Here is a 26,576-nt window from a genome sequence, read left to right as displayed (position 1 = left end):
CCATAGACTGCCCCACCCTGCCGGGAAGAGCATGGCACGGCCCCAGCCCACTCCGTGCATATCCAGGAGCACATGCCCCTCACCACCCCATGCCCTGCTGGATGAGCCACGGGAGTAGCAGCAGAAGCCACCAGACAAGTGGGCAAGCACTGGGTGAGCTGCCAGACCAGTGGCTCCTGGACCAACTGCATGCAGCAGTAGAAGCGCCCCCGCTTCCTGTGCCCCCCCAGATGAACTGTGGCTCTGTCCCATGCCTGCCCCATCCCAGCTCAGCAGTGCTTGCCCCAGCCGTGCTCCTTCCTCACTGTAGGGGCCTTGATTTGTGCCCCCCCACCACACCTCTTTCCTTCCCTCTTCCCTTCCTTTCCCCCTTCCCTTCCCACTACACCAGACTTACCAGCTGCATGCAGCTCTCCAAACTGCCAAGCTGTGCTCCTTGCTGCCTACGTGCTGCGCTGTGGCTACACATGCACAGATCATTTATTGGCCAAATTATTGGCCACATCAGACCAATTTCCAATACAGAGAAAAGAATAGCTTGATTAGTAGAACATCAAGACCATTAAAAAGGAGAGTGAGTCATTAAGATTTTAGAAGGAATCAGGTAGATTATAATGAGCCATGAAATCAATCAAGTCCCTCACTGCTACCTGAATAGAAATGCTGCTACCACTGCCAGGCAATTGGTTCTAAACTTTGGGTGGACCAGGAATCAAAGGAGTTGCAGCTGTACCCTCTGGGTCAACCCTTGAATGGCACAGGCCAATTTATTTTAGAGATGTCCTGGATTATAGATACATAAAGGAAAATCCTAGTCTCAATGAAGTCAACAACAAAATTCCCATTAATTTTAGGAGGAGCAGTTCTCCCATAGCATTTATATTAGGATAATTTGTTTGATATTAATTTGATAGACTCTGACCCAGTTAATCACTTTTTAAGTTGTAACCCAACCACATGTTAAAGCAATCGATGGTGTCATAAAACAAAGCATAAACCACAAAGTTATTTTACAAAAAAAAGCGTAAAAACTTTGTGGCTGGTTCCTATCATTCCATTAATTGAATGTATGGCCAAGTACACACCTGAATCTCAGAATCCCTTCAGCTGATGGGGTTCCCAGCTGCTGGGGTGCACCATGTGCCCCGAGGCTGGGAGTCCACAAATGATGGGGATCCTAGCTGTGGGAGCACTGTGCACTCCCACTGCTGGGAGCTCTGTCAGCTGAGGGGGCTCCCAGCTGCAGGAACTTGGGCTGAAGTAAATTAATAAACTCTGCAGCAAGATACTACTTGTAAATATAAACACTATCCTGAAGCAGAGCTTTTTCATGGGCAGCAGCGCACATGTACATGTTGCCCTGGCTACCTGGGGCATGAGGGTACTTCAGTGAGGGGGTTGCCTGCCGGCTATCCCTGCACCGGAGCACCCTTGTGCCCCAACCAGCCCCTCCTCAGCATGTTGAGCCATGGGGAACAGCCCTGGGCTGGCAGAATGACCCCCAGGACTCCCTGCTAGTCAGTCCTACTCTGAAGCAGCTCAATGTACTGCAGTCTCGGGCATGCATTCAAAAGGTGCACCTGGGAACAATAAAATCTGGAGCAATGAGCATGCATTATTGTTTTGCATTACTTGCACCTGTAGACATGCCCATTGTGTACAGTATATATTCTGTTTCTCTGAATTGCAAAAGGAGTATGCCTTATTTGTACCATAAATAATCATATATTTCATACTTAACACCATGTCATAACTTTGTATGGTGCTTTTGCAGGATGCTATAAAGATACTATAAAGTTAATGCAGAGAGGAAAACAAGGATGTGATATTTGTTTCCAAAATGTATATAAACAATATATATTGTTTCCAACTAAAGATAGCCCTGAACTACAGCTTTCAGATATGGATCTTCCCAGGTGGATTAACTGAACCTCCCCAAAGGCAATCTTATTGCATGATGAGAGTAGCCACCTGAATAGTTAGTTCGCTACTACTATTCAGCAATAGCTATTCTGTACTACATATGCCTGAAGACTTCATGTAAACAAACCCTAAGTGCCAATGGAAACCTTAATTATTGGCTCATGTTTGAATTATTGTTGCGGTTCCTACCAAGGACTAGTACCTGAACAGAATTCAGCCTCTTAAATATAACTGCAGATGTGTGTGCATGTTAAAAATAAGTCTTGGGCTAGCAATGGAAAGGACTTTGAAACTGGACCTTTATTTCAAATCTCAAGTATGTGATACTATACAGTACAATACTAGCACACTTGTGCAGCATCTTACAATGTTACAAATTTAAATAATATGATACAAAAAATAGTGCCCCTTTTCAATTCTTTCTACTAAAAACATCCGTGCTGTGCATGAGAAACAATAAACGTGTCTTGTTAAAGCAGAAAAATAAATATTGCACTTCAAGAAAACTAATTTCCATCTTAATAGCATAAATATTGGACCTATTCTTTGTAATCCAATGTCCCCTTTGAAAACAAAAAAAGCAAGAGTTTTCTTTTCAGAAAAAGCAAACTGAATTCAGCCTGACACCATTTGATTTTAGAATGCTTTTTGAGCTCAGCCCATTTTCTATTCAGAAAAATGAAGGTGTTTTCCCCAATTAGTAAAAGAATATAAATCTGAGTACTGAATGTGCTGTTAACCACCATGGTTTATTATTTAAAATTTTCAGTCTACTTACAATAGATCATAAAAAATGCAAATGATTTTTCCACTCTTTTTATTTTCCTCATTTAATTCCCATTCAGAAAACATGATATTTTTTCCTCCTTTGCCCCATGTTAGTTGATGATTCAGGGGCTAAATTCTGTTCTCCTGTTCATGCAAATATTTTAGTTCAAATCAGTGGTACTGACCATGGATAAATCTGACACTTGTGCAGCCAGCCCATACAAGTTCCAAATGGGATGTATATACCTTATACATGCCCTCTGCATGGGGGCAATATGCCTAACTTGAGTTGTGGGCAAAAAGGACCCCTCATGTCCTTAAAGTTGTACACATGCATATGTACTTTACTGGATCAGTAATTTCTTACATAAATAAAGGCAACAGGATTGGGCTGCATCTTAAAAGGGGTTAACAAATACCAATGCATTAGATTTTTGAAGGTCTGCTCTTCATAGCTCAAATCAATAGATACATTAACTTCATAATTTGAGTAAAATCCATCTTTTGGAATGGAGGATTCTGATTCTTTTCAAGACCTGCAACCTTAATTTCTCATTTCTTCATCACATCAATGACAAGTTAATCCTAGACTTCTGAATTCAGAGAAGCTGGCTCTCAATACCATATGACGCTTTTCAAATTAACTTCCATTCAAACAATAAAAGTCTTTGACAAGTATAATAGTTCCCTATTTTTCAGATCTTCTAATTATCCAATGGATAATCAGACAGATAATTTGCAAAACACCATTTTTTCTTATTTGTTATTTTTTACAGTTTGTCAGCCAATGACACCTTCCCTTTATCCTTACTGTACTTCCTTAATCACCCTCTAACGTTTTTATTCCTCCAGAGATTTTTATTTAATTTTTTTTTTCAAAATCATTACTAAATCATTCCATGGAAAATAACTTTGCTGAGAAACAATACTGGCTGCCTGATCTCCTTTCTCTCTCCAAAGCAACATCTATCTGAGAAACATGGGACACAAAACCCATACTGATTAACATTAAAGAGATGCATCCCATAAGCAAGTTTTAGTAGTAGTAGATGCCACTGGTAGAAGTCCAAGTCAAAACAACTTTTGAATCAGGCCTTTACCCCTTCCCCCATGAAAACCAACAAAAAGCCAATGTTATTCCTGCAGGTAGTTGTTTCGCTAAGAGTTTGGGGACTACACTGAAAGTAAACAGGCTGCTACTCCATGCATGTGAGCTGAAATTACGTCCTGCACAGGACTTCCTCATCCTTCCCTAGCGGAAGCTGCCCTGTCATCACTCAACAAACAAGACTGATAATCCCACAAAAACACCAACTGAAGTGAGCTGCTGAAGCCCAGCAACTCACTCTAGGGTCGCATTTGGTGTGAAACTTCAGCTGTGTTCAAATGCCTAGCTATTTGGGAAGATGAATGTTCTGCAGGAAGAGACAGAACATTCCTGCATTCAGTTGTCAGCCCCCTAAGCCAGGTTGAACTCATATATACACAAAACCCTCAATATCATGTCAGTATTTTCACATTCCTTTGTGAATTCCTTGAATTCCAAAATAGGTGGAATCAGTAAAAAGTTGGACAAATGATCAATTGATAATGACCTAATAACTTAGTTTGAAAATATATTAGTCAACACATTTTGCATTTGATTCTGAAACTGAGCTACTGGACATGTGCAGTGATCTCCGTATAGGACATTAAATTCATAAGCAGTTTAACCACCCAAAGGACTCTACCGCAAACAGTGCTGTGTTGGTGTGCAAGCGAATGAAGAGGAGGACCACTGGGAGTCCCTTTTAATGTAAGCAGCACAGCAGAATCCATCTGGAGTGCTCAAGTGCTGGCCTTCATCTCAAGTCCAAGACTGCTGTGGTTTGAGGTTTAGGGGGCATATCTAATCTGCCAAGCAAAAATCAGCAACGATTGCACTGCACTCTTATTCGGAGGAACAGAAAAATGCACTATATAGCATGGCCCTTTCATACACTAAGAAGGTATCCAGCACAGAGGACACAGTGGGGAGCATCTGCCCTGCCATCTAGGTCATTCTGATAGGATGCTTGTATATATGTACTTAGTGTTTTGTTTGGATTGTTACACAAAGTCATGGTCATCTTCATCCCTGTACAACTCTTCCCATGCACCTACACCACAGATAAATATGACCCAATATCTTGTTTTTAGTCTTCCATGGAAGGCCCTCCCATACAACAGCCCTAAACAAGGAAATTAAATACAGTTTAAAAACCCCTACACTTAAAAGGCATTAGTGTTTCAACAAGAATCAAAAAAAGCCAGGAGATGCCAAGTTAAAGCAGATACTCCATAGACAGGAGTTTTTATGGCTTTTTCTCAAAGCCTTGTGTGTCAGCCTTTACCTTAAATGTCCTGGTAATTGCTGATAATTATTAAAATCTCAATGTGGATTTAAATGTGATCTTACTCCTACTGATATCAGTCAGATACAATGAGCAGGACAAAAAGGCAGAAGCACTTCTTGGAGGGTCAGCTTGCCTGGTTGAATCACAAGCGATTCCCAAGCCTGATGGTGCAGAATAACTCATGTGGCTTACTGATCACATTTGATACCAGAAAACAACAAAGCACTACTTTGCTTTAAGATCTGTGTTTTAAACTGTGTGCTTGATTATGTACCATAAATATTTTATCTTTCATTTATTATTCTGTGCGCTGCTCATGCTGAAGTCCTGAATTCCACCAGGAGTATTGCTGGACAGCAGAACAGGTGGCTTTCCCCTCTGGTCCATCTGATAATTCAACACAGGAGGTGAACGAATGGTAGATCCCCAACATCACAGCAAAAATGATCATCGCTGCTGCTACAATCCAGACCACATTCCAGTGTTTGCACAGTTTGGGGTACAGTATTTGTAAATAATTAATTACAACTTCAAGTTTGCTGTAAATTGGAAAAAAAAGATGATCAGTGATACATAATAATAGTATACGTATCACTTATTTTAATACTAGGAATCTTAATAACTTTGTGGTAATATGAAATACAACATCATTTCTCTTGTCTCATATACATAGGTGTCTGCTTGGAGTAAAAAGTTGTATCCTTTTTTTAAAATGGGTAAACAAATACAAATAGATATTATGGGACTTTCCGGGGTCCCACAGTCAACCAATTGTAGTGTGTGAAGTCTGGACTTTAAGTCCTCTTTCCTCCTCTGTAAAATGGTAGTCCTATTGCTATAGTCTGACAATATTTCAAATCCTGATTACTTCATAATTTGCTTCATTGAGTTAACGAATTTTTGAGTCGGTTCTTTGCGATGGGGTGGAGGGCAGAAAAGAGTACTTTCAGACTTGGCAATACGGAAGCCACCCGTCTCACCACAGATCTGAGCCACACGTGTACAGGAGATTAGGCTGTTCCAACTCAAGACAAACTGGTCATGTTTCAATAACAGTGTAAAATATTTGACTGCACATTCCAAATAAATCTGCTTTTGCCCCAACATACCACACTGGAGTCTCACCTGTTTGTCATCTTTTTTATGTCATCATCGTTTTCTTCCTCTTCACACTCATCAGGACTTTCTTTTGTTTTCTCTTCATCTTCCTCTTTCAGCTCTTGAAGTTCTTTGGTTTTCTTTAAGCCTTCCTGATAACTTTAACCACAAAGTATTTTTCTTAGCTGGAATACTGTGTGAATACATTTCTTGTTCCATGAAGAACTAGCTCTTCTTTAACAATTAAATAAAGTACAAATAGCCATTTGTCTTGTGGTGCCCACACAAAAGAAAAATGGCAGCACAGGCCACTAATATACCATCTATTTCCACTCTCCCGTCTCATACCAGAGAATCATATTAGTCAGAAAAACTATCACTAGGTTCAGCTCTTTGCAAAAGAAGGTAATAGTTCTCAACTGACTACAGTTGTTGTGGTATCACATGAGAGGTCATTTTTTATTCTTTTAGGTCACATGCTAGATCTTATCACATACTGGATTAAGAATAAGTGCTAAAGGTACACTTTAGCTTCTATAGACTGAAATCAGGATCCTCCCTCACTCCTCACAAGACGGTCAACTTTCTTTGTTCTCCACTTAGAGAAAGATGCATCCAATGCCTCTCTACTACTTTGAGCCCTTGTGAATACACGGGCATTTATAAAAGTGTGGTGTAAGAGTCTCATGTAAATCCTCTGCTCAAGCCTGTGCACATCAGCACACAAAAAGCCCAAGGCACATTTTATTAGAATTCTTTTAGCTGGAACAGTGATTCAGATATTATTTGAGAGATTATATTAACATACTGGTGATATTAGGTACTTAATTTTAAGGTATCCAGGTTGTAGCTGTATTGGTCTAGAGGAAAAGGCAATCAGATCTCATAGTAGAGATTATATCATCTCTACTACAAGTCAATATTTTAAAGAAATTCAGTAAATTCAATTTCTACCACCCACCCACCCACTTTGCAGTGTTTGGGTATAATATTTGTGAAAAGGTTTGTGGTGCACATACCTTTACAACTGCGCTATGAAAGCATGCATATTCCCTTAGTAAACACATCTCAGCAAACTCAGATTACACAAACATTCTTACCCTTTGTTATATGCTTCCTCCTCTATCCTTGCTTTTGTGTCAGGATGAATCTCCACCGAGATGCTCTGTGTTAACATGGAAGCAGGCGATTCACAGTCATGCTCCCCATTTGACTTTCCACTGGCAAAGGAAAACAAGAAATAAAAAGTAGCATTAGAATGTACTGCACCTGAAATCTGCTGTTGAGAAGCGATATAATTTATTTTGCATATATTCGCTTCTAGTTATGAGAAATCCAAATGCGTCTTTGGTGGGAAGTTTGAGTAACTTCTTTTAATCTGCTTTAGGGTAATGCCTTGGAAAAGGAGAAAACATCAGAAATTCTAAGCAAAGATAATTTAAAAAGTTACTGTTTAAAGAGGGCTTTAAACAGCGCTTAAATGTTGTCCCTTTTAAGGCTTTAGATATTGGATTTTTAGAATATTTGTGTTCTCTGCTCACACACGGCATTCATTTCATACTGATTTTTTTTTAACACAGCTTGCCGCAGACTTTTTAAAACAACTCTAAAAAATATAATAATAGTTATTTGTGTAATACAATATTTTTCTTATTTTTCTTTTTTGTTATCCTATTTTCTTATGTGTGCATATCTCTTTACATACGCGTCTAGGATGCACAGATAAGGAATGTTGCAGTAAAAGTGGGTTTAAGTAACAGAAAGCTTAGCTTAAAGATAAGCCACTACATTGCTTAATAGTAATACATGCCTGTGAATGACAGAAGCTAAAAGGATGATTTAGGATTTTTGGATGAAATGCTTTTTCTTTGAAAAAAGAATTATAAAAACAAAATTTACGTAGTCACATACTTTCTAAAGTCCCACATGCAACCCCCCCCCCCCAATAAAACAAGCACGTTGTGTTTGGAAGGCAGAACATAAGAGTAAAATATTTTTACAGAGTCACAACCAACTGCCTGGTGTAGAGTAAGTTCTCCTGGGATCAAAGAGTGTTCAGAAAGTGTGGGACCAGGTGCCTCACCTAAACTGTGACTGGGAGGCCCCAGTGTGAGAACTAGGTCAGAAGCTTGGCCCTGCTTCTCCCTCTGCTCAGCTCCCAGACGCGGGGAACTGAGGAAGCAGCAGACCAGAGTCCCCAGAGTGAGAAGTGGGCTGTGGGCTTTGTCCAGCTACTTCCTTCCAGGACTGGTCTGGGAAGTGAAGGGAGAAGCAGCCATCACTCCCTGCCTTTTCCTCAAACCAGGCAGTCCCCAGTTTTGGGGAGAGACTGGGGGCTTTGTCAGCCTTGGCAGCTTCCCCTTGCCACCCATGCTGCCCAGCTGGGTGGGGTGCAATTCAGAAGCTGGTTGGGCTGGAAAGTGACTCAGGGAGGGCATCCCCAAGCCTGATCCCTGGGCCTGGGAGGAGCTACCCCACTGTTCCCTCCACTCCAGTCTCTGAGACTGGGAGCAGAGTAGAGGAGCTGCTGCTTACTGCTCCCCACCAGCTAGACCTGGGGGCTTTGCTCTGGAGAATGGGTGGGAGCTTTGCCCCACTTTCCCCCTTCTTTCTTGGATCTATCCAGGAGGAAGGGGAGCAGCCACTGCTGTTCCCTGCCTCTGCCTTAAACTGGGCATTGCCCAGCTTGGGGAAGGAGCTGGGGGTTTTGCCTCAGTGCTCTCTTTGCTCCACTCCTGGAGACAAGGAGCAGAGTGGAGAAGGTTGCTCCCTGCCAGGTTCCCAGACCCCAGTCTCAGGAAGCCACAGAGTCTTTTCCCACTCCACTCATCCCAGGGACTGGGAGAAGTGGAGAAGGCACCACAAACCTTTTCACAAATATTATACCCAAACACTGCAAAGTGGGTGGGTGGGTGGTAGAAATTGAATTTACTGAATTTCTTTAAAATATTGACTTGTAGTAGAGATGACATAATCTCTACTATGAGATCTGATTGCCTTTTCATCTAGACCAATACAGCTACAACCTGGATACCTTAAAATTAAGTACCTAATATCACCAGTACGTTAATATAATCTCTCAAATAATATCTGAATCACTGTTCCAACTAAAAGATCACCCTGGTCTGGGAAAGGTAGAGAGAACAGTGGAGAAAGGGCAGCCGCAGGCTGAGACTTTCTCAGAAATTTCCACCAGTAGAATTGCCTTCTTGCAGTCCTTGCCTTACACATTTCAAAAAGTGTTAAAAAAATTCTGAAATGTCAGCAAGCAACTTCCTTAGAATATTTACTTTTTCCTGTAAGAGTTAAGTGCTTTTCCTTAGAAGAAGCCGGTCAATATGCTATGCACTTTCTAGGTTAAACAGACACACACACAATTTCCAAGTGCAGCATATCCTGTATCCATAATGGAAATCTTTTGTCAAGATCTGCTTAAGTAATTTGGGTGCATCTTCTTTTCTCATGTCAGAATCTGATGCGTTTACTTTTGAGTCTGTTTCCATGACTTAGAAAATTTGTCACTATGTTTTTCTAGACTTTATATTTGTCTAGCATAGGTTTAGACAGGGTTGATCCTGCCTGAACAGGGGGTTGGACTAGATGTCCTCCTGAGGTCCCTTCTAGCCCTACTTTTCTGATTCTAGTAAATAGGGAAGTAGTGCAAATGTATACTATACTTTTTAGAAGGCTGCAGAATGCACTGTGTTCCTAAATTCAAAAAATTAGTTGCATTTCACCACAATGTCCACACCAAATGTCCACAATTTAAACTATTTAAAGTATCTTCAAACTTGCTTTAGGAATATCTTTAGATGCATGCTTTTTCAACAGAGTAGTTCTCCAGAGGCCCAATTCTTCTGTCTTTGCTCAAGTTAAGTTCTCAAACCATTGCAGCATCTAAAAATAAGGTACTTTGCCCCTGGTTGGTGATTCAACTCTATAAAGTTAGGAATAAAGTCTCCTTATACAGTCAGTGGTGAGAGGTGCTTTCAAAGGGCAGGCCAGAGCACCCTGACACTGAGCAGCAAGGTGACTAGAGTAAGCCAACAGGAAATTCTAGGCACAAAGGAACCTGGACTCCCTGCCCTTCCTTTGTGCTCGATTTAGGACTGTGTATTAGATACCTCTGTCATCTCTGGATTCAGAGTGCCCAGGGATAAGGTGACAAAGATATCAACAGCAGCCCTGAGACCATTACAAAGCAGAGCAGATAGCCTCTCATTCAAAAACAATGGGAATGATGATGAAGTGCTTACCCTTTAGAGTCCAATAGTGTGGGTAGAGCACTCATCCAAGAACTGGGAGACTTCAGTTCTAGGCCTCCTCAAGCTGTAAGGAGTCAAACCTACTATGAAAAATTAGAGGAAGATCCAACTCCCCTTTTCATCTCAAAACCACCATCAAATCACTTCCATATGAACTACAAGAAAACCTACAGAACTTGATCCCCCACTACCCAACCTCAGGACTTTTTATATGCTCCCTAAAATCCACATGGGAACCCAGGCAGACCTATAATATCCAATCATGGAACCCTAACTGAGGAAATATCAGGTCTCATCAAATCCATCCTAAAACCTCTTGTTACCCAAAGAGCGAGTTTTGTCCAAGACAGAACAAACTTTCTATGAAAACTTAAAGACATAGACAACCTTTCCAGCAATACCCTTTTAGCCACCGTAGATGCTAGGGTTGGAAGGGACCTCAACAGATCAGAGTCCAACTCCCCTGCCTGGGCAGGAAAGAGTGCTGGGGTCCAATGATCCTAGCCAGATGCCTATCCAGCCTTCTCTTAAAGGGTCCCAAGGTAGCAGAAAGCACCACCTCCCTTGGATGTTACCAGCTTATGTACCAATATCTACAAGGGCAAGGTTACAACTCAGAGTATGGACCTAAAGATATTACCAAACTTACACACTTCATCCTCACATGCAACTTCACTTTCAATAATTAACACTTCTTCCAGACCATGGGCACAGCTGTGGACACCAAAATGGCCCCACAATATGCCAACCTTTTTATGGGCCTCCTGGAAGAAGAATTTCTCAAGAACTGCCCCATCAAACCCATGGTATCCCTAAGATATATTGATGGCATTTACATCATTTGGACCCAAACCTTACAATCTCTGATTGATTTCCATCATAAATTCCATCATCATATGCCAGCACCAACATTTCCTTTTTAGACACTACAATCACTACCCAGAACGGTAAAATACAAACTACCATATACAAGAAACCCACAGATCAACATACATATCTGCACAGAACCAGCAATCACATTAAACACATCAAGAATGCTGTAATACGACAGCCAAGCCTTCCGATACCAAATTTGCACTGAGGAGAACACCTTCAGTTGAAACCGTGCATATCTCAAAAGGGCTTTCACCAAACAAGGACACTCCCCAGAGAGATAGATCACACTTTTGAAAGAGCCAACCGGATACCATGTGAAGAACTGTTGCAGTACAAAAAGAAAATCCTCTTGACTTGCACACTATTAGTTATGACATACCGTCCTTCCCTGGAATCTATACAGAAAATCCTGAAACAGTTGTAACCCATACTAGAAGAAGACCCAATTCTTAAAGAAATCTTCCCAGAACCACCCATCCTAGCCTTTAAACAAGCACCGAACCTCGCCAACCTCATCACAAGAAGCAAACTTCCTATGGCCCAAAAGCACACCAGATGGATCCAGACCATGCCAGGACAAGAAATGTAAAATCTGTCAACACATCTCCACTACTCCCACAATAACTACACCCCCCAAGAGAACCATCACCATCCCTGGACCTTACACCTGCACCTCCAGAAATGTAATATATCTCATCCAGTGCACTAAATGCCCTGATGGAAAATATGTAGAAGAAACCAAACAACAACTGCATACCAGGAGAAATGCATGCTGAAAATCTATCCAAGACAAAAATACTTAATTACCTGTGGATGCACACTTCTCACAAGACAACCACTGTCTCCAATCTCTCATTTCTAACCCTCAAAGGGAATTTACAAAATACCTTTTGTAGACAAGCCTATGAACTTCACTTTTATAAATCTACTGGATACAAAAAACCATGGACTAAATACAGACATTGGATTTATGGCACATTATAACCTGCCTGCCACCTGATACCCAGGTAAGCTGTCTGTATTTTATCAGCTACATTCCATCACCAGTTCAACATTCTCATTCTTCCCCTACACCTACCTGTCTCATGCCTATTGTTTCCCATCGCCTCTGATCTTCACTGCCACACATTTTCACAGACCTGCATTTTGCATATTTGGCTTTTATTCCATCCAGGAGAGCACACAAAACATAAACAGACTCTTCCAACGCCTGAAGAAGGGTGTTTGTGCCCAAAAAACTTGCAAAGAATGATTTTCCCAACTATTTAGTTGGTTTAATAAAACATATCACATTTTCCCAAAGAGTCAAACCCATATTCCTCACCTCCCACAGGGTACTCTAATCATGAGTTTGTAACCCAATAATGAGGGCACTCTTCTGGGAAAGGTAGGAGCCTGGGCTCAGTACCTGCTCTCAGGAATGTTTATACATTTGACATCAGTTTGTCACTGGTTAGAAACAAAAATTGCATTGGTAGCTATCCACATGATTATATGGAGAGCCAGCGACTGAAATCCATTTCAATTTAAAAAGGATGTTACTAGGTATTACTAAGAGAAGAGGACTCCCTAGAGGCACAGGTGATAGCCTGTTCTCCTTTCTCATGTATGCAGCTTGTAATTTAATGAAACACTGTAATTCCATCTGTAGGGAGCAAGTCCCACATACATGTAGGCAAAGTGGATTGGGAATCCCCACATTTTGTGCTCTAGCGCTGAGTACTCTATCAAGGCAGACTTGGGAAGTTACTTAATTTGTCTGGTTTTGTAACAGTGTGTACAATGAGAACAACAGTTCCCTACAGTGTTCAGAGAGTTATTTGTATGGATTAATTAGATTTGCAAAGTTATTTAACTATAAAAAGAGCATCATATATTTACTAAGTAATGAATAGAGACAGATATTTAACTGGTATAAGTCAGCATCACTCCACTGACTTCAATGACTACAGTAGTGTAATTTTAGCTTCCTCATACATATAGTGACATTTTTAGATTAACTGTATTTTATTACCTAATAAATCCTAATATGATAAATAACCAGAGAAAACTCACTTCTCTAAGAGTGCTGGTAGGACAGGGGTAGATGTCAGATTGCTTTTTCCATTAGGCGCTTCAGACTGTGAATTGAAAAAGCAAATAACACATCAGAACAGAATAAAGTCAATATAATTCTTATCTGAAGTTGTTCATCCCAAATGGACCACACAAAATCTTTTAAAAATGGAGCTTCCAAACTATTTCTTTCTCCTGCTTCTGTAAGCAATAGACTCTTGTGGTTCTCTACCTTATTTCTTTTCTCTGTGTATGTTTAGTTTGACACTAACCCCTTTGTTTGATGCTAACTACTATACTGTAATCAGTACAATCATGTTTTTGTTTCTACTTTTTTTTAGTAAATTGTGCCTGTGAAAAATGCTAAACAAATACGAGTGAAATCTTTTAGGTCTTTAAATAATTCTTCTGGGTACATACTGACCTAAGGGGATGTAATGTACTTGTGCTTTTTTTTAAAATTAAAATGAACTTAAATTTAACAGTATTTTCCTTTAAGTCATCACTGTATTATGTTCTGCTCTCCAGGTGGTTGTTAGCAATAATACTCATTAAACAAACCTCTGGGTTTCTAGTAGAGAAGTCTGATTACATAAATTTAAAAGTGATGCATCTTCTTGGTCCAACTTTGAAAGTCTTGTGTATTTGGCACATTGTGCCTGGGAGTAATATGGATAAGTAGATTTGTTAAATTCGTGTGTTATTGGGTTCTGCTTTAACGTGCTGACAGTATATCATACCATACCAATTTATCCCTGTGTAAACAAAAAGACAAATCAGAGGCTAAACAGTCTACTTACCCTAGGCTATTGTAGGAGTTTTGTATTTCTGTCATATGAGTTTGTACAAGTTGAGTTTCTATTGGGTATTAGTTGTAGTTTTTCCTCTTTTGGCAGATGCCTATGACAGATTAGAAGCTGCCACAGTGTTCATATCACAGAATAAACAGAAATTAGAATTTAGAAATCAAATTATGTTTAGAGCTGCTATGAGGCCCTACCCTGATGAACAACAGCTCCACCGGTGTCCTTTAATGCCCGGTCATCAAGGTAGACTCTGAGGGTATGCTCCTTTTAACAATGTATACCATATGGCCACGCATGCCACTTCATTAGGATGGAGTCACAAACTTTACTCAGTATCAGTATATTGGAAAACTTCCTATGTGTCTCAATGAAGGCTTAAGCAAATACATACGACATGGGGACTTCACACTTCTTAAAAGTCTTTCCTTAAACCTGGGTTTTACATATTTCTGGGCTAAGAAAGGGTGTGGAGAGTCTGGCATAAATATTCCCAACCTAAGCCATATGCTTGAGTTAAGTCTGTATCACTAAAAATTTGCATTGCCTAATGGGCTCAGACTTTTTCAGGACTGACTGCTCATGCCTATGTGAAACTGATTAAAGAACCATATCAATTTATTAAAATTATACACTTATTTTCACTTACCAGAGCTGGCATTGAAGGGATAGGTGATGTGCTAGGTGATTGACCAGGAATATTTAATAAGTTAAACTTAGGAACAACTGCAACGCTGACTCTTCTCCGAGGCATGTTCTGTAATAAACAAACTTTATTATACAACCAGCTTGTAAAATATTGAATGACACTGAAGGATGGTGCCAACTGGCTGGTAGGTGTTATAAAGAATATAAAACACACAACAGAAATGGTCTTACTTATATTAGCATATTTAGATATGCCAAACATAAAATGATGTTAAGTGAATGTTAATATTGCAAAGGTTGCAAAATTTTGAAGTTGCACGTGCATCTTAACTCTGTTCCTTTTAGTGTATCCTTTATGATGCATTCTGTAACTAAATGGTCACATACTATTTCTCAAATAATACAGTAACAATAACATACTTTTCTCTTATGCATCTAGCATCCCATAGTGCTTTGGCCTAGAACAGACATTCATTTCTAATGGTCAAAGTTTCTGAGAAATTTCCACTGCTAGAAATCATTCTGGGAGAGGGAGCAGTACAGCCCTTTAATCTGAAGTTGCTCCTTCTCCATCCTTTTCACGCCTTCCCTACACCGGGATGATCCTGGTCTTTGGAAGCCATAGGAAAAAAAGGCTGCCCCACTTCCTCCAGACAGTTGACACCTGAAAGATCTTTTTCCTGGAGGGGACATGTTTCCCTTGGGAGAAATTGAATGAATGCTTGTATGTTTGTTGCTTCAATCAGCACAGTGGTGATTTTCCTGGTAATGTAATGCCTGTATGGGGCCTTTGTGTTTGTCAGACAGAGGATCTAAAAATCATCTGTACAAAAAGTAAGTTTGCATAATACATTATTGATCAAATATTACAACAAAGTAATAGTGAACTTTTATTGGTATGTATAAATCCACAAAGTCTGCAGATAAATCACTTCAGTAGTTAAGTGTCTCATCCCCCAATATGCATCTAAAGTACTATAATCTATTTCCTACTGGCTGAAAAAAGAACGAAGACATTTTTCAATACATGGCCAAATACTGCTCTTTTCTGAGTAACTTTAGGGGGAAGGAGTTGCTCAATTCTGACAAATCCTGGCATTTGTTATTTCTCTTTAATGCGTAACATAAAAGTCTTATTAAATAATATCGTAATTAATACCTACCAAAATGCATAGAGGTGAGGAAAGGAGTTAAAATAGTATGTGCAACTTTAACTTTGCAATTCTTGACTTTTGAACATGTAACTGCTTAAACTTAATATTCTGTTAATATGGTCTCTTAGGTGGGGTTTTTATTAAGAGAAAAAAAGTCACAGAAAAAAGAATCTGAATCTTCCCTTCTCCTGACTTATGCTGTGAGCATCTTTATCCAGACACAGGGTCCACTCAATTCTACTGACTGGTATTGATATTGGTATTTATTCCCCTGCTTTTTCAAGGTGAGTCTAGCACCCGGGTATACTAATATTAGAAGCTTCTGCTCAGATAGTGCAGGATTAGAGTATGGTTGGTATATGGACAGGAGAATCTTCGTGCACAGTTTCCTGAGCAGATGCCCAAGGATGGGAATAAGAACCACAACTGAAGGAATTTGAATGTGGAATAAAATCTGAAGTTGAACAGTCCATATAATGATCACATTTCATATTAGCTGAATACCTATTCAACTGTATTAATTTATTAGGGATTTTACAGAGCTGGTTTATAAACTGGGACTCAAACCCAGAATTTGTGCAGAGAAATAAAGCTAGCCTTGTTAAAGCTATTAATCAGCCAAGTATCTGAAACTGAATATGTTACCAAAATATTAGGGAAAGATATTTCAGCACTAATTAAACGAATGAACCACAATCTTGAAACCTACTGACTATTTGTGTGTTGCTGTGAAAACAGCATAGTTACCAAGAATGACAATTTTTGAATATTCATCTATTCTTGAGTATAAAAGAGCCATCTTTGACTAGATACTCAGCTTGGTAAAACCTCATAGCTCAGCTGAGGTAAAGCTGAAGATTAGGCCCAGTGACTGCTATTCAGGATTATACTAAAATATAATATCAGTCTAAAGGAGATTAATGATGTTCCTTTAATTTTCAATTAAATTGTAAGTGCTACTATCACCTATTAGTTTAGATAGTATTTTTAATCAATTACCATAATTACTCGATTCTAAGTTGACCCTGATTTAAGATTCCCCCCGCATTATTAGATTCTATATATGGAAAATTTATAACTTTTCCAGGTATAGAATCTAATTATTGGAGAGCTGTCTTGAATTCATCCCCATCCCTCCTGTTGGTGCAGTACAGGGTAGGAATGTGGGCCCTGGCAGCCCCGCACTTGGTTGGACTCGGCTGTGGGGGAACGAACTCAGCTGGTCCAGATGCTTAGCAGTCACCCAACTCTTGCCTGCCACATCTTGATGTTGAGGGTATACTTGTCAGGAGGCAGCTTGCTCTGCTGCGTGCTGACCCAGAAGTACTGGGCTTGACACTTCATTAGGGCTCCTACCTCCCCTACACCCCAGCCAAGCACCACCCAGTTGTCTGTGTGTCAGCTCCACCGCTGGCTCTCAAAGGGTGTTCTCTGATTCTGTAGGCCTGCAGTTGTTTTGGGCCTCTCTCTAGGAAATGATGGTTATGTTAGCATGAGAGCTGTCCTGTCAAGGCTTGGCAAACAGAAGACAAAAAAGGAAGAACACCACAAAGCAAAGACCTAGACCTCAGGTAAGTCTCTTGGCCCTGGGGCCATTATGACCGCTGGTGGTGACCCTGTTATGGTGTCTATTACTCCTGAGAGCTGAGGACCATTCTTTAAAGCCCATCCCTATCGGCCAAAGGAAAACTATAAAAGAACATAGGAGAAATCCTGATCCCTTACAAATCTAAGCATGGGTGATTGTCTTGATCCCCAATGCTACGGTGCCAGTTCACTCAGCACCTCCACAACAGAGTCCTGTTCCCACTGGGGAATGGGCCTTTTCCTGGCCCTTCTTTAACTATCTTTCTGGAGCAAGGGAGCCCAGTGTTGGTCCAGTGTCCCCCTGGCCCCAGCCTGACACTGACTTCTCCCTTTTCCTTCTCCTGATGATAGGAACTCAGCCTGATAGGCTGCCCCGCTGAAAGTGAAAGCAAAAGTAAGGAAAAGAAAAAACCCTGATTCCTGCACTGCCAATCTCCGTGTGGCAGCCAGAGCTGTGGGGCAGAAAAATCCAGTGCTTAATTTTTCCATGGGAAATTTTTTATTTCTAAAAATTCATTGTTTCATAAAATTCATTAGTAACAATGAATGGAACTGGAAGGCTTTCAGCTCAATCAAGACAAAAAACAGGAATAGACTAACAAATGAATGCACTGCTAAGCTTGTTTCTATTTCTCAAAATCTCTTGCTTCTGGAGAATCAGTTGGTCCAATCCGGACCAAACAGTTGCTAATAAAACAGGGCTTCCGCACTGGCTTCTGGTCTCTTGCAGTTGCTGTCTCTGGTGGGGCTTGTGAGTCAGTTCCCTCAGCAGCTGGGGGTTCAAAAGGGGCTTTTCTTGCCTCTTCACACCCACTGCTATAGCAGGGAAAATAGTGATTGGGTGGGTTGGGTGGCTGGGGAGCATCAGGCAGTCTCTGTGCCTTCTTCTCCCTTACTGCTTCCACTGCAGCCTTCCTGCCTGCCTTGCCATCTGCACCCTCCACCCCCAGGTCCCCACACTCTCTTCATTCCCACTCCCCAGTGTCTGTCTCCCCCTTCCCACCTCCGCTTACTATTAGATACTGCTTAGGCTCTATTCCCTCCCCAGAACATAGCATGTGGAAGAGCAGCCCCTGCCAGCCATGCAGCAGTGCTGGCACTGCTGATTGGTGAGGCAGGCAATACAGCAGCGCCTGTGCTGCTGATTGGTCAGGCTTGGATCAGAGTTTCCATGTGCTCCATGCCCGGGAGGAAATCAAACCCAAGATGGACCTGAGCTGTGCCTGACAGTAAAGGGGGTGGGGAAGAGGGCAGAGTTGGGGCAGAGGCTGCAGAAGGCTAGTGCAGGTGGAGACAGGAGGCTGCTGTAGGTCTGACTCTGGCCCCAACCCAGACTCAAAGCCAGAATTATAGCTGCAGCTGCTGCCTGCTCCCCCCTTTCCACCCAAATGCGGATCCAAGACGGGGATGGGGACAGCTCATTTCAGAGTTGAGTAAATATGTTATTCAAAATTCCCTGATGTTTAGATTGGGCATCACAAACTGCTGCAGGTCAGGACTGTAATATGAATAATATTGGCAATAGAACTACATGTGCTTAGATCAGTGGTTCCCAACCTTTTTAGACTCAAAGCACCCTTTGTTCAGCTCAAGGCACCCCTAAAAATGCCAGCTCTTAGTTTATGCTCATTTTTTGACTGCTGAAAAATAACAGAGCAATTGTTCTGTTGCAACCAATTCACAAAGACCACAATAGGTCAGAATGTTTTTGATACCATGGATTCCCATTTGAGATCTTTGGATTTATCATGTGAATTATGTTTCCACACAGCACCCTTGAAAAGATCTGAAAGCACTCCAGTGTGTTGCAGCACCATTACTGAGCATCACTGGCTTAAACACTGAACTTTAGGTATGTGAAACCTCCTTATAGTTCACAAATTTTCATTAATACGGTAAAAAATACCTTTCCAACAGTAAGAGACATTGATCTAGATGAACGAGGTACTCCATCTTCTGCAATGAAGAATAGCAGATAGAGAAAAAGTTAAACTATGCATATAAACAACACTGAAATAAGAACAAAGACTGTTCTATTTGTAGAAGTCCTATACTATAAAATGCTGGTTTGGACTCCAGTCTCAGTTCCACGAGAACTTTTTTTTCCCATTTGATTTCAGTTACCATTGAAATCAGAACTGAGCTTCCTGTCTTGTCTTACATGCCAGTTTTTCTTAGAAAATATTAAAAATGTAAACAACCAACAAGATACATAAACAAATAACATAAAAACCAAATGGTGCCAATATTTTTATCACTATAAAATTCTATACCCTGGAATATATTCTTTGTCATCACATCTCTAAGGATAGTGTGCACAAATTTTTTTGATGCCGGTGTCCATGGAGCTTCACTTAATCCCTAAATGTTCTTCTGTACTCCACAGTCAAGGACAATATGGATGAAGTGGGCCTAACTGTACCTACTTCTTTTGTCAAAAGAGAAACTGTATTGAGAAGGACTCTCTGGAGGTGGGCAAGAAGGGCAGGCCATGGAAGATATGTGGACAATAAATTTCATAGGTTTACCGTCTGTAGGGTAAATGTTTTCTCTTTGAGCAATCATCCACATGATTTTTGGTTTTGGTGACTCAGAAGCATTAACTTGTAACTTGGATGTCAATGATAGGAGCCTACAGAAATGATGACTGCAGGAGTGCTCTGCTGAAATCACTGTTGGAGCTACAGTTTTCTTTTAAGGGATAGCTTTGTTAAAACAAACCCCAGGTAGGTGCTTTACAAATCTCTGAGACTAAAAAAGCCTAAAGGGAAGTTGTCATCACTGTTTGGGCTATAAACTTCATAAACCCCTATAAAGTGCTGCTCCTCAATATTTTCTCTTTTGTAGGTTGAGCATAGGAACGTAAGGATCATCTGATTGACTCTGCAGTAAAGAGCAGAACTTTCTGAATGCCAATTAGGCTCAAGGTAGATTGTTGGCTTCCTGCAGGGGTTAGGAGCACAGTCTGTGTAGATAGTGTTTTCCCTGTAGAAGCAATGTTGCTTCATGCTATTTAAAAGCTGAGGGGCTTTTGTAAGAGAGAGAGAGTGCTAGGAAGGAATCTATTTTTTTTGGTCCTTTTTGTTCCAAGCAGCAGCTAATAGAGTTTGGGATGGAAGATGCACTTCATCAAGGCAGAAGAGGAATTTAGCATTTGTCAATGACAGGAAAAGCTGCCTTGCAGGAGGGAGAGGTCTTGAAGCATGTCCAAAAGGGTCCAGTGCTAGAGCATGTTCCAGACTCAGAAACCTCTCCTATATTGCAAAATTTTTGGTCAACATGTTAAATAAAGGAAAACCTAAACTAAGTTAGAAGAATAAGTCAGTCACAGTACACAGAAATGCAGTTCACAGAAACTGCAGTACTACAAGTATTCTTTCTTGCACTCACAAGTGTAGGAAGGAACTGAAAAGTGGTTGCCACCTAGGACACTTGTACACATGATGCCATTAACATGTACATGCCATTAAAATGTCACGTTGTGTGGCTTAGTGGTGTCACACTGTACACATTCAAGAGTTTTGGGTCTTTTAAATGACAATTGCATTGTTGCAAACGAAACTACATCTGGATGTAGTTTAGTCTGCAATGATATGTTACAGCTGTCAGCTCGCCCCCCAGGTGCCTGCTGAAGACAGAAGTGATGAGGAGCCCAATTCTTTTTTCTTTTTTCTTGTTTTTTGACGGAGCCTGCCTGCCTCTCCTGTGGCTGGGGGGAGAGCTGCCAGCAGGCTGAGTGGCCCCTGAGCTGTGGGGTCCTGGTCCTTCCCTCCACGGCGGCAGTGCCTCTTGGGGCTGCCTGGGTGGGCTGCTAGCAGGTCAGTGGGGGGCACAACTCCATGCTGCCACTCCCCCTGCTGCTGAGTGAGAAGGAGGCACCTCACCAAGGTGGCGTGGCCAGCACAGAGCTCTTCCCCCCGCCCCACTCCTGGACAAGCTGGCCATGGCTCTTTCTTGCTCCCTGCCCCAGCTCCCATGCACTGCAGTGGTTGGGCAGCATCCCCAGGCCTAGCCCCAGCCCCACTCCTTTCCTCACTGTGGGGGCCTCAGTCTGCTCCCCCTCCCCCAGACTTATCTGCAGGCAGCTGGGGGAGCTGCTCTCCACTGTTGCCTGGGGCTGTATTCCCGGTGATGTGCATGTGTGCAGACGCATACACGTGCATGGCACCCCCTGCATTCTGCTCTGTGCAGTCCATTACAGGCTGGAACTCTGCCAGCCTGCAAAGGGAAACCTGCTGTTTCCTGTGTTTTTTCCGTGGTGAACGGAAAACCTGGATCCCTGCATGATACTGCCAATCTGGGACAAATGCTATCTCGGAGTCATGCAGCCTGAGACCAGGACTTGACATTCCCATTTTGGGACAGTCCCACCCAATTAGGGACAGGCTTCCCAAGCGGGGCCAGGGCCCTTGGGCCCCCATGTACTCAGCACCTATGCTCTGAGAGAAGCCTAAAGAGAGAAGCTGTTAGCAGGAAAGTTTTCCTTTGATTCCTCTTGTTCTCCATATGTCAGGATTTTATTTACATGAATGTACAAGCAGAATAGCATGCCAGAACCCTGGTCACATTACCAATTTCTCCTCCTAACTGAAATAATCTTCAGCACCCCAAATTTTGGCTTACCGCTCAAGTCAAAAGCAGTAATAATCCCTGTGTGCACATGTACCAGAAATGGATTACATGTGAACAATCATTTTGAGAACCACTGCAGGCAGATAAAATAGGTCTTGTTCACTATATATGATAAATAAAAAAAGAGATGCTCTTAAAATAGAGTAATTAATCAGGCCTGAAACTTCCAACAAATAAATGTATGCAAGCCTTTGTTGATATGTAACTTACGTACCTGAGCTGATTTAAGGTACCTGATTTGCAAGATGAACAAGACTACCACACCCCTGATTAATGGCAAGATTAACCCCTGGACTTTAAATTGCTCTTATTACCTGATGAGCTGTAACTTCTACTAGAATTCTGATTGGCAAGTTTTTTATACTCCATTAATTCAGCGTGATCCTTTTCATATGTTCTCTTCAAATTCTCCACATACTGCATCATAACTTCTGTGGCCTTTGACATGCGTTTCTCCTAAAGTGGGAGAGAGAAAAAACAAACAAACAAGGGACTTCTATGGTAATTAAATAATTGTTCATCTCTATCTGCCAAGCTTTACCAGTGCCAAGTCTGGAATAGATGTGCAAAAAAGAATCTTGGTACCTTTCATGACTGGCAATTTTATATGTGGCATATGCATGTATATGTTTTCTAACAATGGCCATGCATATGTCTTATCCTATCATATTTATGCTTACAGAAACTGTTACTGCAGTTCCTATTTGGAGCATGTATCGTGCATGTGCATTTTAAACATTTGACTGGTTCTGTGGTTAATCTGGTTTTCCAAGCAAATATTGTGAAACAATAATTATATTAAATTATCTATCTATATATAGATAGGTATGAATTTCATATTATACAAATGTTTGTAGCTTTCAAATGTAGCTTTCAAATCTGCATGAATTGTATTACTGGAATGTGTCATTGTGAAGGCAACTGCATGTTATTTGATGTTAACTGCTTTAAATCTGTCAGAATTCACAGGAGTAATATTAACTGCAGCAAATGGAAGTAAATCCAAGGCATGATGAGGTTCGTAATATGGTTAGACACAAACCCGTGCCAGGAACTTAGTGACTTTTCTGAATATCTAAGAAACGTCATTGCTAAATAATAGAAGCCAGAGAATCTAGGAGACATTTTAAAATATTCTTACCTGACGAACAGCTCCAACCATTTCGGCACGGCTAGATAGTCGAGCAGCTAAACGATGCAGTACAGCAATATCCTCCAACAGCTTCTGGTAAGCTTCTCTGTGCTCATAGTGATGCCATAAGGCAGCTGAAGACTGAAATGATAGGATGTACATCAACATGTGACTTGAAATTTTTAGGGGCAAATGCATAGGACATACACATTTGCAATACTGTTTCCACTGAAATCTATAAGTCTCATTCATTTAAGGCCTATGAACAACTTTAAAGAAAATATACCCCATATTGCAATTAGTATTCACCAACTCTTTCCAAAATATACAGGTCACTTGATCTTTCTAGTCTAGTAGGAAGGCATCAAAAAACTTTTCACTTCTAATTTAATTTACTTAAAAAACACACCCCTATCACTGTTAACTTTGCTTTAACTCAGAAGGAAAAATCAATAATAATTAGTATGACATTAGTATGGCCTAAAAAAAAAATATATATCAAAACACTATTCCACAGATAGGTTTGGAATTGGATCAGAAATACTGGTATTTATGCGTTAATTATGACTGAACTGAACTCACTTTGGTAAGCCTGACTCCAAATGAGAAAATCAGGTAATGCACATGACTTCTATGTGGTTATTCACACACTTTACGACAAGTACTCTTTATGTGTTTTCTGGAACTGGGGCCTTTGTGAAAGGCTGTTTTCTTTATTAGTACAGTTATTTATGATAATCTTTAATTTTTTTTAAACATTGTTTACATGAGAATGACCTTATACCCTCATGCTGCAGGGCTGCTGAAATCTTGACCCAGACTTTGTGATGTTAGATACCAACCTCTCTAGATAGAGCAGAATATAAATCTAAACAACAGCAACAACAATTCCTATGTACTAGGTTGCTAGCATGTTCAAACACTACAAGACTGCAGGCCAATAGAAGACACTTTGAATGAGAAATAAACAAGCCCCTGCAATTCAGATTTTATTTATAGTTTATCATTTGTTTATTTATTTAAAGTTGAAAAAAACCACCTAAACTATTCCTTCTAGTGAACCATTTACAGTACAGGCAGTCCTCGGACTTATGACACAATTGGTTCCTAAAAACTGCATCTTAAGTCGAAACATCGTAACTCTGAACAAATTTTCTCATATGAAACAATGTTATGAATGGGGGATTGGTTCTTGAACCAAGGCCCGATACCTTGTTTTCACCAAAAATATCCCAGAATTTTGTACTCGATCAATTATAGATGAGTAATATAGCTACATTAATGTATTTATATTGTAAATAGCAATCATATTGATTTGGAAGGACTTCTTTGAGGCGACTTTGCTGGACTTTTTGAAGGGCTCTTGGCTGGAGTCTTCTCAGGAGTCTTGGCTGCAGGTTTTTCTGGAGTCTTTTCTGCTTTCTTAAAGAAAGTGTCCAAGGAAGTTTGGATAGAAGTTCTCCAGGGAGATGAGCAACGCAGCGAACTTGTTCACTGGTGTGGCATTGCATTGGATCAAGCGTTGTAAGGTCAAAACTGACGTCATAAAGTTGAAACAGTGCCAATTTATAAACGTATTAAGTGCGAAACATTGTAACTTGAAAAATTGTAAGTAGAGGATTGCCTGTATTGCCCAAACCAACCATTCAACTATGATGAGTCAGGCCTATAAGAATCTGGAGACTGAATCAGGAGATTTAAAAAAAAAAAAAAAAAAAAAAAAACTCCTGACTTTTTAAGTTGTAGTCTGGCCTTTAAGATACTAGGTTACATTTAAGTCAAATTTTCAAAATTATCTCTGGAATGATCTAGACCAGTGGTGCTCAAGTTTTTGGCCCCACAAACCAGATGAGTGTCACAAGGCCTATCTGCTGGCTGAACTGAGCCCTGGCACCTGGTACCGCTCCCTCCTCATCCTGTTTGCTTTGGAATTGGGCCCTGGGGCCCAGTGCTTCCCCCTCCCACCCCCCATGCCCTGGGACTGGGTCCATGAGGCCCAGCACTGCTGCCTCCCACCCCCCATGCATTGTGATTGGGCTTTGAGGGCCCAACACCACCCCTTCTGCCAACATGGGGTCCTGGGGTCCCAGCACCACCCCCTCCCATCCCTGTGCACTGGGGTTGGGTCCCAGGGGCCAGTCACCACCCCCACCTGTCCCCTACACACTGGGATTGGGCCCTGGGGCTTGGCAATACCCTCACCTGACCCTGCATGCTGGGATTGGGTACCTGATCCGGTGCTCAGTCAAGGCCTGGGGCTTTCTACAGATCTGGAGATTTAGTATCACCACTTTTGCATGGCCACATATCTAGACCTCTAGGGAGCCCTGTGGGCCCCTTGATCTAGGCATAAAATTTTGCAATTTTCTAAAGTGACTCTTATACATTCAGCTGTCTTTGGCAGCTGGGGTTTCAACTATCACAAGGCACATGGAAATCATCAGGGTTAGCCATATTATGATGAAGGCAGACACTATGGATCTGTTCATACAGAAATGAATTGGTAACTTCCTACCAGTTCATCAGGCGCAGGGTAGGCCCTCATATGGCCCTTGTGCAATGCAGGAACTCTCAGATAGGTTAGTCACTTTTTAATTTGCTTCCTTGTGTGATGTGCTCATGGTAAAATGTTAATATCTTAAAATTACAACTTGTGCACTGCCTCAGGTTGCATATTATGTTATTGGTTTATGAGCCAAATTGTGCCCCATGATGTGGGGTGAGGATGGAAAAGTTAGCTGTCTTTCTTCTATGGTAACACTGTTCTTAGTTTCTCTCTTTAATAAGTGATTTTAAACCAAAATATGCATTAATACAGCTGACTAATAGATTGCATTTTAACATGCTCTAATACCAGCTAAAAATGTGAATGTATACAAAAGATTATTATAAATAAAGAAATGAAATCTAAGAGATCATCTTTCCTTACTTACAGCTCTCTAAACAGCCAAGAATAGGGAAGGAATAGCAAGATGTCCCCAGTGTTTTAAGTACACATAATCTTTAAATTCAGTTTTGATATTCCAATGAAAAAAATGTAAACAGCGTCCTTGCTTAACTGTATCCTTCAATTTCGTAAGTTTGCCATGCTTGAAAAGCAAAATGAATGAATCTTGTCCTATGACCTTTTAATAATTTATCAAGGCCATATCAGCACCTTATTCTAACATAACCATTGATGTAATATAGCTGGTATTATAACCAGCATTATAGCTCTTAGGTATCTTGTAGCACAAAAAGAGCAGTATATTGTAAACTAA

At 40.9% G+C, this 26,576-nt stretch overlaps 1 protein-coding gene and 1 long non-coding RNA gene across 4 annotated transcripts in view; one reads left to right on the top strand and one right to left on the bottom strand.

The window, feature by feature from the left end:
- Positions 1 to 2,200: 2,200 nt before the first annotated feature.
- The window catches only part of MRVI1 (murine retrovirus integration site 1 homolog), a 289,447-nt gene continuing 265,071 nt past the window's right edge, over positions 2,201 to 26,576 (bottom strand). For both annotated transcript variants that reach the window (XM_019519582.1, XM_019519583.1), the window contains 8 exons: positions 23,326 to 23,457; positions 22,499 to 22,640; positions 19,459 to 19,508; positions 14,813 to 14,920; positions 13,361 to 13,425; positions 7,265 to 7,384; positions 6,192 to 6,323; positions 2,201 to 5,605 (listed from right to left, as the gene is read on the bottom strand). In XM_019519582.1, the coding sequence (XP_019375127.1) occupies positions 5,365 to 5,605; positions 6,192 to 6,323; positions 7,265 to 7,384; positions 13,361 to 13,425; positions 14,813 to 14,920; positions 19,459 to 19,508; positions 22,499 to 22,640; positions 23,326 to 23,457 (990 nt within the window). In that variant the 3' untranslated portion in view covers positions 2,201 to 5,364. The remainder of the gene's footprint in view (positions 5,606 to 6,191; positions 6,324 to 7,264; positions 7,385 to 13,360; positions 13,426 to 14,812; positions 14,921 to 19,458; positions 19,509 to 22,498; positions 22,641 to 23,325; positions 23,458 to 26,576) is intronic.
- LOC109299084 lies at positions 14,927 to 23,318 on the top strand. Of its 2 annotated transcripts, XR_002097765.1 has the most exons (4): positions 14,927 to 16,249; positions 17,409 to 17,536; positions 19,324 to 19,404; positions 23,145 to 23,318. It is a non-coding gene; the product is annotated as an uncharacterized LOC109299084 (long non-coding RNA). The 2 variants fall into 2 exon arrangements; XR_002097764.1 differs by lacking the exon at positions 14,927 to 16,249 and having other exon boundaries at positions 17,328 to 17,536.

This window comes from Gavialis gangeticus, unplaced genomic scaffold, assembly GCF_001723915.1.
Source record: "Gavialis gangeticus isolate Ggan-Ray unplaced genomic scaffold, GavGan_comp1, whole genome shotgun sequence".
NCBI lineage: Eukaryota > Metazoa > Chordata > Crocodylia > Gavialidae > Gavialis > Gavialis gangeticus.
The sequence above is the reverse complement of the archived record's forward strand: the minus strand, read 5'-3'. Positions and strand labels throughout refer to the sequence as shown.